At 46.6% G+C, this 12,458-nt stretch overlaps 1 protein-coding gene and 1 pseudogene across 7 annotated transcripts in view; one reads left to right on the top strand and one right to left on the bottom strand.

Moving 5' to 3' along the window:
• Window positions 1-375: 375 nt before the first annotated feature.
• Window positions 376-2,689, top strand: LOC118573359 (annotated as a pseudogene).
• The window catches only part of Cops7b (COP9 signalosome subunit 7B), a 31,166-nt gene continuing 20,686 nt past the window's right edge, over window positions 1,979-12,458 (bottom strand). For 5 of the 7 annotated variants that reach the window (XM_036173252.1, XM_036173253.1, XM_036173254.1 and 2 more), the window contains 5 exons: window positions 12,240-12,328; window positions 9,633-9,689; window positions 9,350-9,552; window positions 7,016-7,121; window positions 1,979-3,653 (listed from right to left, as the gene is read on the bottom strand). In XM_036173252.1, the coding sequence (XP_036029145.1) occupies window positions 3,495-3,653; window positions 7,016-7,121; window positions 9,350-9,552; window positions 9,633-9,689; window positions 12,240-12,328 (614 nt within the window). In that variant the 3' untranslated portion in view covers window positions 1,979-3,494. The remainder of the gene's footprint in view (window positions 3,654-7,015; window positions 7,122-9,349; window positions 9,553-9,632; window positions 9,690-12,239; window positions 12,329-12,458) is intronic. The other 2 variants (XM_036173255.1, XM_036173257.1) reach the window with 2 other exon arrangements.

The raw sequence follows: 12,458 nt of genomic DNA, 5'->3' as shown, positions 1-12,458 counted from the left end.
AATCTGCACTGGATGGCAGGTGGTAACCTGTGCTGGCCCATAGTGAGATGTGCTGCAGAGGATGCAGGTGGGCACACAGGACCCCAGGACTGGGCCCTCATCTTGCTTCCCCATGACTGACTTCAATGTCAACCTCATTCTCAAAGACAGTGTCGCTCGCCTCTCATGGTAAGGGCCAACTGGTTACATTAGCTGTGCTGGTGTCACAGGTCAAGTCAAAGACAACCTACTCAGTAAACACAAAGCTAAGAGACCCATTCTACACGGCACAGCGGTGCACGGTGGTGCACACCTGCAACCCCAGCACTCGGAAGGGAGGCTCAGGCAGGAGGATGGTAAGATCCTGTTTCCAAAAATCTACTCAATGAGGTCAAAATGGTGGGCAGGCCTGCTGTTGCTGCATCCAGCCAATAGCTGGTGGGTATGGGAAAATGATATTATAATGCTGTAAGACTACAAAACAGGTCAATTCAAGATCCTATGATATACAAGACAGAAGGTGTGAAAGAAGCAATAAGGGCGCTTCCTGAGAACATTTGCAATGACAGAATGTTTCACACTAAGACAGCCCTGGGCCTCATCATGAGGCATCAGCTCTTACCTCAGAAACACTGGACGGAATATGAGGAGGACAAATTCTACCTTAAGCCACATCTGGTAGAGGTTATTTGGTAAAGAAAGGAGACAGAAGGGCTTGCGGTCTGTGGATGTGCCTGGTCTCAGTGTGTTTCTATGAACTCAGTTTACCCTGAACCACAATTTAAGAATCATTTGCTCTGTAGATGTCTCACTCTAAATAAAGTTACTGTTTTTAAAAAGCCACTTAATGCTCTAAGTCTATAAAGGAGATATTTCAAAGACAACTACAAGCTTCTAGTAAAACGCTTACAGAGTGGACAGACACTCGTGGCTACACAAAGAACCCCAGAAAACCGAAGGTGCAACCAGACTGTTCAAAGCCTGCTGCCAGACCTGACACTCAGATACCTTAGGGAGAGTAAAACTCCAACAATGCCGCCTCTTTGAAGACAGAACTCTGGCTCTCAGGCTGGTGCCAGTTAAAAGACAAGTCCTCAGAGTAACAAGCGAGACGGGCAAGACCGGGGGCCAGCTGGAGGGCAGGCTGTAACCAAAATGTCACACCAAGGTAATGGCAGGACCCATGAAGTGTAGAGTCCGGGAGTCCTCTTTTGTGTCACTCACCAGCAGGGCCCTTGACTCTTTGGGTTTCCTCCCGTGGAAATAATATCCTCACTGGTCTCTAAGGATTGGACAAGGACCAGCTGGAGTCAGGAACATTCTGGCACAACTCTTCCAGTGTCCTGTCATTAGCATCACCTTCCAGGAAGCAGCAAGCCAGGAAGACACCCCTTAGAGGGATGGACTGCCAAAACAAATGGACACCTGTGGCATACAAACCCATGTCCTGCCTGGTGGTGGTGGCGGTGGCAGTGGAGGTGGTGGTGGCGTTGGTGGCGTTGGTGGTGGTGATGGCAGCAGCAGCAGCAGCAGCAGCAGCAGCAGCAGCAGCAGTAGTAGTAGTGCACTGCACACCTTTAATCCCAGAGGCAGGTGAATCTCTGAGTTCAAGGCCAGCCTGGTTTACAGAGCGAGTTCCAGGACAGCCAAGGGCTACACGGAGAAACTCTGTCTTGAAAAAATTTTTTAATGAAAATAAAAATAAACAAAGCCCATTTCCTAACAGGCTTACCAATGGGGAAAAAGGATGAACAGCAGCTTGCTCACAATGTATCCGTCTGGGGTTTAGAAAGAGTAATGGGGGAAAAAAATCTATGAAATAGGGAGATGTAATGCATCTCTTAGGGTTTTTGAGAAGTACATGTTTCCCAAAACTTACCCAAAATGTATCCCATTAGAAATACCAATACCCAAAAGGATCTGGTGGGGAAATCAATGTGGGCATGGGTTTTACCCCCAGGATGCCTCCAAGACCTTAGTAATCAATTTCCAGTGAGGATTTAGAGTGCAGGGAGTTCCACATTTATTTAACAACAGGAGCCCTCTTCCACAGAGATGTGATCCAGAGACTCATCAGACACACTCTGGGAGTCAAACCTTACCTCTGGTTAGGCACAGTGGTATATGAGCCTAACCATATAGGAAACCAAGAATACTTTAAACACTGGATCAACCCACTTTCAATCATGCTACAAAACAGTCACATTCTCTAAACCACCCAAATTACTGCTCTCCAAACCCATCTATACAACCCCACATTCCACAGTCACATATGTCAAATCTACACTCCTGTTGTTTTGTTGGTTGTTGTTGTTTTTCTAAAATGTGCTTTTTCCTCAATAGAGTTTAAAATCAGTCCAAGGCCTTCACCTCCCCTTAGGAGAAAATAACAACACACACACACACACACACAGACACACACACAGACACACACACACACACACCCTCCAACCAGGTGAGAAATCCCCGGCGGTTAGACTGTAACAAATATTGACACAAAGGGAGAAAAAAGCATGTTGAAATGTATTAGAATCAACCTGTACAAAAAAAAAAAAAATTAAAATATAACCTGAAACTGTTCAAGTTCAGAAAGTCTAGTCAAGTCCTTTTCTCTGGCCAGGAATATGATGTCATCAGAGGGCTCTGGTCACCAGCCAAGGAGGGCGGGAAGGAAGGAGAAAGAAGCAGCAATGGTCCTTCACCAGTCTGAGGGGCTTCGGCACCACCATTCCTACCCCGGGGCAGCCAGGAGGCATGAGAGATCTCGGGAGAGCAAATGTCGGCAGATAATCCCAGTGGGCAGCTGGGCCTACGTGCCAAATCGCGGCTGAGCAGTCAGGGAGAGTAGGAGGAGTGGCCGGCAGAGGACACCAAGCTGGGAGGAACACCTTCTGCCAACCACAGACCCCAAGCACCCCCACTGTACTCAGATACCAGAGGTTAGTCAGCCAACTTGACGTGAGATCCTAGCTGGGCTTAAGAGGCTGAAAACCCAAAGGTTTAGTAAACAGAGCCCAGCACCACGTCCCTCCACGGCCTGAACTGGCACTGCCAACAGGGTAAGGCAGGAGAGGGGCAACGTGGCTCCCTGACTAGAGACACTTGCACCATTGTGGGTACTGTAGTACACGGGGCTGGAGAGCGAGGCTCCTCTTCACTCCAAAGAGAGAAGCCTGCTCCACAGTCATCCCTCAAGGCTGGGGAAACTACCTCCAGCTTAGGACCAGCCTGACAAAATGACATGGAGCAAAGGAACCCCTGGAGGGAAGCTGGGCAGTGTCGGACCCTGTTAGGATGGCATCCGTTGAGCCCCTGAGTCTGAAGGGTTCAACTAGGAAAGGAGGCAAAGGAGGAGCAATCATTTTCCGCAATGGTACCAATGGGGGATGGGGGAGGTACTGGTGAGGGGTGGGCAGGTCTGGAACTCACTACAGGTGGAGAGGGGAGGAATAGGCCCTGGGTGTCCCCTCCCCACCTGACCCAGGCCTGGTGAGTGCCAGCTGCCCCAGCCGGCCCTAGTGGCGGCTGGAGACCAGACCTTTCACTTTGGACATCTTCTTAGTAGGCTGCCTCTGCTCAGTGTGAGGGGGACACTCGCGTTCAGCCAGCTGCTGCTCCATTTCCTGAGCTGAGGAGGAGGCTGTTGCTTTGAGTGTCTTCTTGATGTTGCTGACCTGGAAGGAGAAACAAAACTGTGTGACCTGCCTGAACACACCTGAAACCCAAGTCCTGTTCTCACTATAAGGACCACCCAGAGAAGCAGCCCAAATCCTCTGCAACAAAATCTAAATGACATTCAGAAACCCAGAGAAGACCAACAGGCTGCTCACAGATGAAATGGAAATGGATTCAGCAAAAACGTGGAACTTGGAGCTGCAAAGATAGCCCTGGAGGCCGGAAGAGGCCATCAGTTCCCCCGGAGCTGGAGGCCGGAAGAGGCCATCAGTTCCCCCGGAGCTGGAGTCACAGGTGGTTGTGAGTCACCCTGGGTGCTGTGAACTGAACTTGAGTCTCTGGAAGAGCCACAAGCACCCTTACCTGCTGAGCCATCTCCCCAGCCTACATTTCTACTTTAAGAACTAGTGTTTGGTACTAGTATAAACAGCCCTCTATTTACCGCCGCACACTGTGGGAGCATCTGTGAAGGACATATTCTTGGAGTGAGCTTCCCAGATCAAAATGGATGCAAGTTTCATATTGAATCAGTATCACTATGCAGATTGAGTATCCAGTATCTGAAATGACTCAAACCTGGGGTGTTTCAGATTTCAGTGCTTTTCAAGATTTGGGGATAGATAGATTTGGGGATATATTTTACTGATATTCAAAAGTTTCTTCAGATTGGGGCTAGAGAGCCGGCTCATCCCAGCATCCACATCTGGCAACTTACAACCTCCCATAGTAGCAAGGGATCTGACAACCTCATCTGGCCTCTTCAAGCACCCAAATACATGTGGCATACATTCGTACAGACACACAATAGACACAAAAATAAAAGTAAAATCTTTTTTAAATGTCTTTGGCCAGACATGGTGGCATATACCTTTAATCTTAACAGTGAGGAGATGGGGGTAGGCAGCTCTCTGTGAATTCAAGGCCAACCTGGTCTACATAGTGAGTTCTAGGCTAGCCAGAACTACATAGTGAGACCATGTCTAAAAAATAAAGTCTTTTAATAAGAATCACAACTCTGGGGTTGAGGATTTAGCTCAGCGGTAGAGCGCTTGCCTAGCGAGCGCAAGGCCTTGGGTTCGATCCTCAGCTCAAAAGAAAAGAATCACAACTCTGCTTTTTAAAAATCCACCTAGTAAGCTAAGGAGACAGTGCAGTCAGCACAGTGCTTACCTTGCAAGCACAAGGCCCTGAACTGAACTCCAGAACCCATATACAAAATGTCAAGCACAGCAGAAGACATTTGCAATCCTGGTGCTCGGGTGGCAGAGCCAGACCCCTAGTCCTCACTGACCAGTCAGCCTACTTGGAGACTTGCAGGCCAATGAGAGACTCGGTTTCAAAAGAGAAAGAAGGAGAGTACCCAAGGAGTGACACCTGAGGTAGTTCACTGGCGTCTACATGCCTGTGCAAACTCATGCACCCGCAGACCCGTGCGCCTGCGCCCACAAATATACACACAAGGGAGAAAAACAGGTGAGAGACAGAAAGACAGACAATGATGACCAGTGCTTCTGCCAGGCAGTACTGAACTAAGTGTGGGTACCCACAACCAGGACTCAAGAATGGCTACCCAGGCAGTTCTACCAGTGAAACCGATTTTAGCCTCAAAGACTTGAAGGTACCCAGTCACCTGCACCCCAACTCTTGCACTCATTTGATAACAAGTACTCCCACAAGTGTGTCTTCTTTGGCCTAAATCTGACCAGGGCCTTCCTTAGAGGCTGCCTCTGCTCCACCCCACCCGGGGAACCTAGAGTTTGTGGGGCTTTTTCAAAGCGTCTGCATCAGGAATCTCCCGTTCACAAAATGTAGCCTAGTACTAGCAGAGATCAGAGACCCTAAAGACAAGCAGGAGACAGAAGAGCTCCCCAGGGGAGGAACTGCATTCGGAGGGAGAACCAGGGCTGGTGTGGGAGACAGAAGGTGTGGTAAGTACAGTCCCAGTACTCTAGAGGCTGAGGCAAGAGGAGAGAAAGTGTGCAGCCAGCCTGGGATGAATTTTAAAAAGCAAGCAAAAGCAAAAAGAGCAAACAGAAATCAAGCCCACAGGAAATGCGACAGAGACATGAAAGATGGTGAAACTGCTCTCCATGAGTTACCCAGGAGGCATGGTTTTAGCACACTGTAACAACTTAACTCCTGAGGGATTTTCTACACAATAAAAAATAGCGCTTACTCTTGTTCTATTACCCACATGAGGGGAACACAGGCTGTTTTGTGACTGTGTAACAATACCTATATATTAACATCCCACAGAACACCACACACACAGGCACATTTACATAGAGACAGATTCCAAAAGCAAATGTAAGGAAGAGAAGCTTTGCGGTGCTGCAAGCCGTCATTCTGTCCCACCAGAGTGCCTGCAGAGATGCAGCGAAGCCTGGGAATGCTCCTGTTGTGTACTATGTCTCCCCCAGGTTCGCTGAACTATAGTTAAATAAAGCTATTTCTAGAAAAGCTAAAATGAGAGAGTTCTCAGGCCACAGGGATGACTGAACTCAGACGGAGGCTCTGGAAGGCACAACTCACCAGAAAGTTGTTGTTCTAAGATTTGGAAGGAAAATATTGAGTTTATCCCCTCTGAGAAGAGCAACATAATTTAAGGACAAATGGGAAAAAATATACCTCGCCTCCTCAGTTGAGAAAATGGTTAGAAATCTGAGGCAAGCCTAAGAGGAGCACAGCACAAGGAGGTGTATGACAGCGTCACCTTTGCCCTCGTCCATGTGTGTTCTGGTTAGGTGAAGATGCAGTCAGCACGCTCAGCCAGGGATGATGAGCATCTGCTCTTGATACCGGACCATGACCAAGGCTCTATATAGCCCTGTTCTCTCTTCTACATCAGTCTGCTCTAAGTTTCTTAGAAAGCCAGTAATTAGTAGGTTGTTTTAACTGGTCATGACCTTGCCCTTTCCTCACATTTCTTTCAAATTTCAGTACTTGTTAATATTTATTTTATTTTACGTGTATGTGAATGTGCCTGGCAGACATCATGTACACGTGGTAGCCATGGAGGCTAGAAGGCAGCATTGGATCCCCTGGGACTGGAGTTTCAGGTGCTTGTGAGCTGCCATGTCAATGCTGAGAGTCAAACCTAGTCCTCTTAACTGCTACGCCATCTCTCTCGCCCCTTCTATCCGGTTTTAAAATACATCTCCAACATTTCTCTTCCTCAGTAGCTGCACAGTGTGCGTACACTGGCGAATTACCCATTCCATGATCTAAGCCTTCGAATTCTCTGCTAAATCCAGTAGTGACCTCAAGCCAAGGGTAAGGACACAAAGCACATGACAGTAACAAGCCACTGCAAACTATGTAGACACGCCTAAAGAGGGGAACAACTGCCCCCCCTCTTTACCTCTGCCTCCACCTGCTGCTGAGTCCGGTGGTGGTTCTCTTTGTACTGGTTGGCTCTCATTACTTGCTGCTCAATGCCCAACAGAACCGCCTCACAGCCATCACACCTGCAATGGAAACACCCAGGTCTGAGCAGAAGCCTTCCGGCAGCACCTGACGGACTTCCTTGAACAAGCCCCACTGCCGGATGCTTGCGCCAGTCTGCTCTCCTTCCAAACAAGTCCGCAGATCCAGCGGCTTGTGGGAGTTTCTTGGAATACAGCTCAGTTGCCATCTTTGCGCCCATAAGAAACAGTTGTTCAGACCAAGACTGAAGGAGGACACACTCTACAGCTAACACTGGCTGACCCCTTTCCACAAAGGAAAAAATACATTTCCTAAAAGGATATTCTTTCAGAGATTGCCTTTTTCCTCAGAATTTGATGTTGTTTCCTAGTTACCAACAACTTCTCACTTTTATGTTCCCACTTTTTATTTAAAAATTTAAAAAACAGGCTGGGCCTGGTGACACAGCCTTTAATCCCAACACTCAGGAAGCAAGAGGCAGATAGACAGATTCCTGAGTTCAAGGTTAGACTGGTCCACACCAGCCAGGTCTCAAACTGAGAGTCTGTCTCAAAAATAAAAAAGTTTTGGAAGAGCAATGTAATGAATATTCACATACCATACACTACTATTCAATATGGTCAACACTTTGCTATATTTGTACTCTCTCTCAGGATAATAATTCTGTTCCCAATTTACCTCTAACACCTAGTTAGGAGTTCTGAGAGCCTCTTTTAGTCGCTGAAGTGATAGCTTAATGGTTAGGACACTTGTTGCTCTTACAGAGGATCCAAGTTCAGTTCCCAGCACCCAGGCACAACCTCACAACCATTTATAACTCGAGTTCCAGGGAATCCAATGCCTCTTCTGACCTCTGTGGGCACCAGATAAACACACAGTGCACTTCTACATATGCAAGTAAGACAATTATAAAATAAAATTAATACATGTGTGTGTCCTGAGACAGGGTTTCTCTGTGTAGCCCTGGCTATTCTGGAACTCACTCTGTAGACCAGGCTGGCTCCCAACTCACAGAGATCTGCCTGCCTCTGCCTTCTGAGTGCTGGGATTAAAGTGGTGTGCCACTAATAAATAAATCTTAAAAAAAAAAAATCTGGGTATGGTAGCACCTGGGAGGCAGAGTCTGGCAAATCAGAGTTTAGAGCAAACCTTAAACTATGTATCCCTCAAACCTGGGATACATAGTTCCAGGCAACCCTGAGCTAGAGAACAAGTCCCTGTCCCCGCTACCCTCCCCAAAAAGCAAGTTTCCCTACCTCCAAGCACAAAGCTGTCCACTCTGCACACAGAATGCTATGAGCCTGTGTGGGATACTCTCCTCACTCCCAACTATGGTCTCTCCCTCAAAACTTCCTCATGATTCCCTAAGATCTGGCTTCATAAGCTCCAAATCATTTAAACCTCATAGCAAACCCTTGTAGAACATGTAATCACTTTTGCAAACATCAAATTCCACTAAAATAAGACTATATCCCAAAGTCCCAGTTCTTTTACTAAATTTATTTACTTTTTTGGGCAGGGGGTCTGTTGGGAACTAGATTCTCCAACTGGCCTCCAACTCATAATCCTTCTGCCTCAGCACACTGAGTGCTAGGATTATAGGCATGTGCCACCAAACCCAGTTACCCAATTCTTTGTATGCTCAGACAATTGTCAAATATTCTATGTGTCTGTGTTCCAAGTCACAAAAGCCCATTCACTCACAATGATGTATCCCTCACAATGCTTCGCCAGCACTAACTAGCTTAACATGTTATTGACAAACATTACCTTCCTGAGCTTGGCTAAACTGAGTTTATGTTTGGAAGGTGCAGGCTTAGTGCCACACAGCTAGGATACAAAGACTCTACCTGCATCTCCACATGAATATTTTTTTAAAGATTTATTTATTTATTATGTACACAGAAGAGGGTGCTAGATCTCATTACAGATGGTTGTGAGCCACCATGAGGGTGCTGGGAATTGAACTCAGGTCCTCTGGAAGAGTAGTAGGTGCTCTTAACCTCTGAGCCATCTCTCCAGCCCCCATGAATATTTTATAGCCCGCTATTAGACAGCCCTGCTGCATTTACAGTCAGTTTTACACAAGGCACAAGGAAGCCTGGGATAGTCCTAAGGCCACACAGCTGGAATTACAAATGCAGCCCTGGTCTCTGTTTCTGATGTCCTAAGGGCTACCACAAACCCTTGGCTGACTTCTGAAGGTCACAATTTTGCAAAGAGAGGCACAAAGGGTAAACTCGGAGCCCCCTCTATCTCCCAGCCTCACCACTCATGCAAGGTCTTGACAATATTATTGATATCTTTCTTTTGGATATCACGGCCAATGCAGAAATCCACTTCCAGCAGCTGGTTTCGCTGGTCCAGCTTGCCCTGGATGATGTCAGTGTAGACAGCCTCAATGATAAGGTCTTCTAGTTCCCGGAGATTCCTCATCTCCAGGTCCTTCAGCAGCACAGAGTAGGGGATACACTGTGGATAGGTCATATGACAGTTATAAAAACCACTTGGCAAGCACTGTAAAAGAACAAAAAATTTCAAATATTACCCACACAGGCAACAGCTGTCTCTGTGCTTAGGCAATGCAGGCCAGGGGTAATCATCAATATCTAAGATAACAGGAGATGGATAAATAAACTATGGAACCTGTGACACCCAATAAGATCCTACAGCACCCAAGAAAGCACCTTCCTAGTTCTCTATATCCTGGTCTTCACCCAGCTTTCAGCTTCCACATCCATACTCTGACAGATGCGAAACACTCCCTTCCACAGGAAAGAGAGATATTCAATATGTGCTACACTGCCACCTTATGGAGGCTTGAAGACTTTGCATAAAACGCTGAATGGTTGCAAGCCTCAAACAGAAGCCAGACACTAAATAGATGCCTTACCCAGTAGAGGCATAGCAAAACAAAACAACAAAAAATACACTCATGTGCATGTACACACACACACACACACACACACACACACCACCACCACCACCACCACCACCACCACCAACAACAACAACAACAACAACCCAATCACCTTTCAGGCCAGCATATCTACTACCTACAGTGGCCAGTAGAGCTGGGCAACTCACAGGTTATCCTCAAGTTTGTGTTTGTTTCTCAAACTCTTCAGCCAGTATCAAATCTCCAATAACAGGCCTTTGTACTAAAAAACAGTTATCAGGCCGGGCGGTGGTGGCACAGGCCTTTAATCCCAGCACTCGGGAGGCAGAGGCAGGCGGATCTCTGTGAGTTCAAGGCCAGCCTGGTCTACAGAGAGAGATCCAGGACAGGCACCAAAACTACACAGAGAAACCCTGTCTGGGGTGGGGTGGGGGGGACAGAGTATCTAAATACATGTATTCTATAAATCCTGAGATAGCAGAACTAGTTTAGAAATAGTGGTTAAGTAAACAGAAACAGACTAGAGGAAGATGAACACAGAAGAGAACAGAGCAAGCATACCTAGAAGGCTTTTCTATGAATTAAAGCATGCTCTCTAGGGGTGATGGATGGGTGTAAAATGATAGGCCTCAAAAGAAGAAACGGTCTTCCTACTCCTTACCATACGTGAGAAGTCTATGATTAGGAAAAGAAAAGGTCCTGGGACCCTATCCCCCCAGAAAGCAGGGCTGACTAGGTCACCAGGGCAGCACAGTGGCGGAGCACCAGACAGACACGCACTGAGTTCCAATCCCTCAGTTTAGTCTTCAGAACGAGGGGGGGGGGGTACGAAAAGGGGAGGAGCCTCCCACCTGATACAGGCTGACCACTAGAAAGCCGTGACTAGATCAGATACAATTGTTTGAACAAATGAAAAGACCATCAAGGAAGAAATCCGCAACTCTTAATCCCAGGCGAGAAAAGCAAACTTGTCAAAGGCACATTCTCATAGAAACAGACACAGGTGAGGAAGAGGTGAGCCAAAACCAACTATGAATTAATGGAGTCTGGCCCTTCTTTGCTAAAAGCTGTAAGTTACTGGCTGTAAGGCTTCTTCTAAATTGGCTGAGCCAGAGAACCTGTAGCTATTAATTATGCAGTGGAATTTGACAGGATAGGCCGTAACACTGGCATATGAAAATTAAATAAATAAAAACAAAGTTAGCAGATGAGGGGAAAAAATTAATGCAGTTACCCCTGAAAATCCCAAAGAAAAACAGAATAGATATCTACCTTGACAGGGAAAGGAGCACATCTTTATTCCCAGCACTCGGGAGGCAGAGCCAGGCAGATCTCTAAATTCGAGGCCAGCCTGGTCTATAGAGTGAGTTCCGGGACAGCTAGGGCTACACAGAGAAACCCTGTCTCAGGAAAAAGAAAGAAAGAAAGAAAGAAAGAGAGAGAGAGAGAGAGAGAGAGAGAGAGAGAGAGAGAGAGAGAGAGAGAGAGAGAAAGAAAGAAAGAAAGAAAGAAAGAAAGAAAGAAAGAAAGAAAGAAAGGAAGGAAGGAAGAAAGAAAGAAAGAAAGAAAGAAAAAGATATACCTCTCTCTGGACTGGTGGTTGTGGCTCAATGATAAGAGTATTTGCCCAACATGTACAAGCCTCGAGTTTAATCCCCAGTATTACAAAATAAGTAAAAATCCACTTAGCCCAACACAGCAAGTCTTTCCTCCAGCATGAGGGCAATGAATTTCTTACTCTAGGAAACTCAGGAAGTTGTTGAAACCTTACTAAGGCCGCGTATGGCGTGACACACCTGTAACCCAACATGTGGGAGGCTGAGGCAAGAGGACTGCCATGATTCTGACGTCAACCTGTGCTAAACAGTGAGTTTGAGGATAACCTGGACCACATAGTGAGAGCCGGTATCACTGTAACAAAAACAGTCAAAAAAAGATACCTTGCTGTATCAAGAAGATGTATTTTTTTTTTAAAGAGCATTTAAGTAGCAGGCTCCTCCTAACCTGGCAAATTGCTTCCCTTGCATGAAGCCCCACAGCATGCCAGAACAGAGACCTGATTAATCAGGCAATCACTGCTGGGCTCGCTTTTCCAAAACAGAGCGGGGAGTGACTGTCCACACATTTTAGTTGTTATCTTTTTATTTGTCAAGTACATTTCATGCATGTAGGATACGAGTAGCTGCAAATTTTTTCATTGAAGGCAATAAGACACCTGAGCTGGGGTTCAGATGAAGACAAGAAAGGTTTGGGACAGTACCTTCATTCTTGATGCCAAACTCACGATGGTAAGATGCCTCAGCTTGTTCCGCTGAGCTGCGCTCAGTTCAGGCAGGCTCTCCTTGTTGGCTGCTCAGTCCCACCCACCACAAAAATCAAGACACAAAATAAAATTAGGATTTATTTTTATGATAAGCTCATCAACTCCCCCACCAGATCTACTACTGGATCACTGTCACGACTGTGCTCTAACTCACTC

The sequence above is a fragment of the Onychomys torridus genome, chromosome 23 (assembly GCF_903995425.1).
Source record: "Onychomys torridus chromosome 23, mOncTor1.1, whole genome shotgun sequence".
Taxonomy (NCBI): Eukaryota; Metazoa; Chordata; class Mammalia; order Rodentia; family Cricetidae; genus Onychomys; species Onychomys torridus.
This window is presented reverse-complemented; position numbering and strand designations above follow the sequence as displayed.